The 1,495-nt window shown below is 29.3% G+C and overlaps 1 protein-coding gene across 1 annotated transcript in view; it reads right to left on the minus strand.

Annotated features, from left to right (window-relative positions):
* The window catches only part of LOC119587018 (zinc finger protein 184-like), a gene marked incomplete at its 3' end in the record, with an annotated part of 8,607 nt that continues 7,112 nt past the window's right edge, over nucleotides 1–1,495 (minus strand). Inside the window, 3 exon segments of the mRNA XM_037935764.1 lie at nucleotides 1–400; nucleotides 765–899; nucleotides 1,178–1,333. Coding sequence (XP_037791692.1) covers nucleotides 194–400; nucleotides 765–899; nucleotides 1,178–1,333 — 498 coding nt within the window.

A 1,495-nucleotide genomic window follows, 5' to 3' on the forward strand; every position in this document is an offset into this window, starting at 1 on the left:
ATATTTTTAAGAAACATTTCTTTCACTATCACTACCCAGCAACACCAGTAGAATTAATAAATTTACCTGAGATTTATATATTATCTATACCAAAATCACACCAGAAATATCCTGGTATAGTATGGAACTTTCCTTAATGGAAAATCTTTTACAATGGAAATAATTCATCATAACAAACCTATTACTTTCTCTATCATGTATCTAAATTGTCATTACTTGAATGTACTTTTTCCAAGTGTTTTGTCAGATCCCGTTTTTCATTATAAGCTTTGGGACATAAACGACAGGCATATCTCTTGATCTGTAAGTGCCTGATCATGTGATCTTTTAGTTTATCTGCACGAGCAAATGACTTAAAGCATACATTACATATATGACGCTGGGCTTCTGTGTTGTGTGTCTGAAATAATATTAAAATTAAAATTAAAATGACTTTAACTTCACATAAAGCTTCAATTTCTAAAGAAATATATTTCTTAAGAATGTAAAAGCACTATTAAGTGTTTTACATCACTCTTCACTTACTTAATAAAAAAATAAAATATTCTATAGGTTTAAGAATAATAATGTATATTTCACCTCATTACCATTATATCTGAAGACAAGTATATAACACTAGAAACCTTCTATCAACTCCCAAATGACATGATTTACTTCAGGTCAATAAACTGCCAAAATCTACCTCAAAAAAATCAAATCAGTTTTGTATACAATTATATGCAGTGTGTATATCCTATAAAAAGCGGAAATGTAATTTTACTTACTCTCATATGAGTATACAAGTTGCTGGATCTACTAAAACTTTTCTTGCAAGTTTCACATTTGTAAGGTTTTTCTCCTGTATGAATTCTTTTGTGTTCTCTACAATATTCTGTTCTTGAAAATGTTTGACCGCAAATCTGTAATCAGAATAGATTGTTTTAATAATGTTTTATGCAATAAACTAATAATTACAAAAACTAAACAAGTGATATAGCATTTTTGAGCGCAGGTGTTTACTTACAGAAGCACAAGTTTTTTCCAGTAGCTGATTTGTACCAATGAATTACAATAAAATCAATATATTAAGTAAACATTTTTCAAAAACATAAATAACAAACAAGCTATTATAACCATATGTATGCTTGAATGCAAACATATATACAAACATAAGCTAAAGCACACAAGTAAACCTTACCTCACAAGCACTTCCACGTAAGCCTTTGTGAATGTCCATATGTCTCTGAAATGCTGCATTTGTTCTTAAACTTTGGCCACAGATACCACAAACAAACTGTAAATCTGCATGGCATTCACGGACATGGTCACACATCTCCTCTTCAGAACTGATTGTCTGCAAGAAAACAATCAAATATTTAAACATATAATGTATTGCATATAGCAGAATTTTACAAATACTTCAAAATAAATTACTACAATACCTTAATCATTCAAATTTATTTTAACATTAATGACAAAAGGACTAATTACCTAACCATATTAACCATTTGCCGCA

Source organism: Penaeus monodon, chromosome 22, assembly GCF_015228065.2.
Source record: "Penaeus monodon isolate SGIC_2016 chromosome 22, NSTDA_Pmon_1, whole genome shotgun sequence".
Classification (NCBI taxonomy): domain Eukaryota; kingdom Metazoa; phylum Arthropoda; class Malacostraca; order Decapoda; family Penaeidae; genus Penaeus; species Penaeus monodon.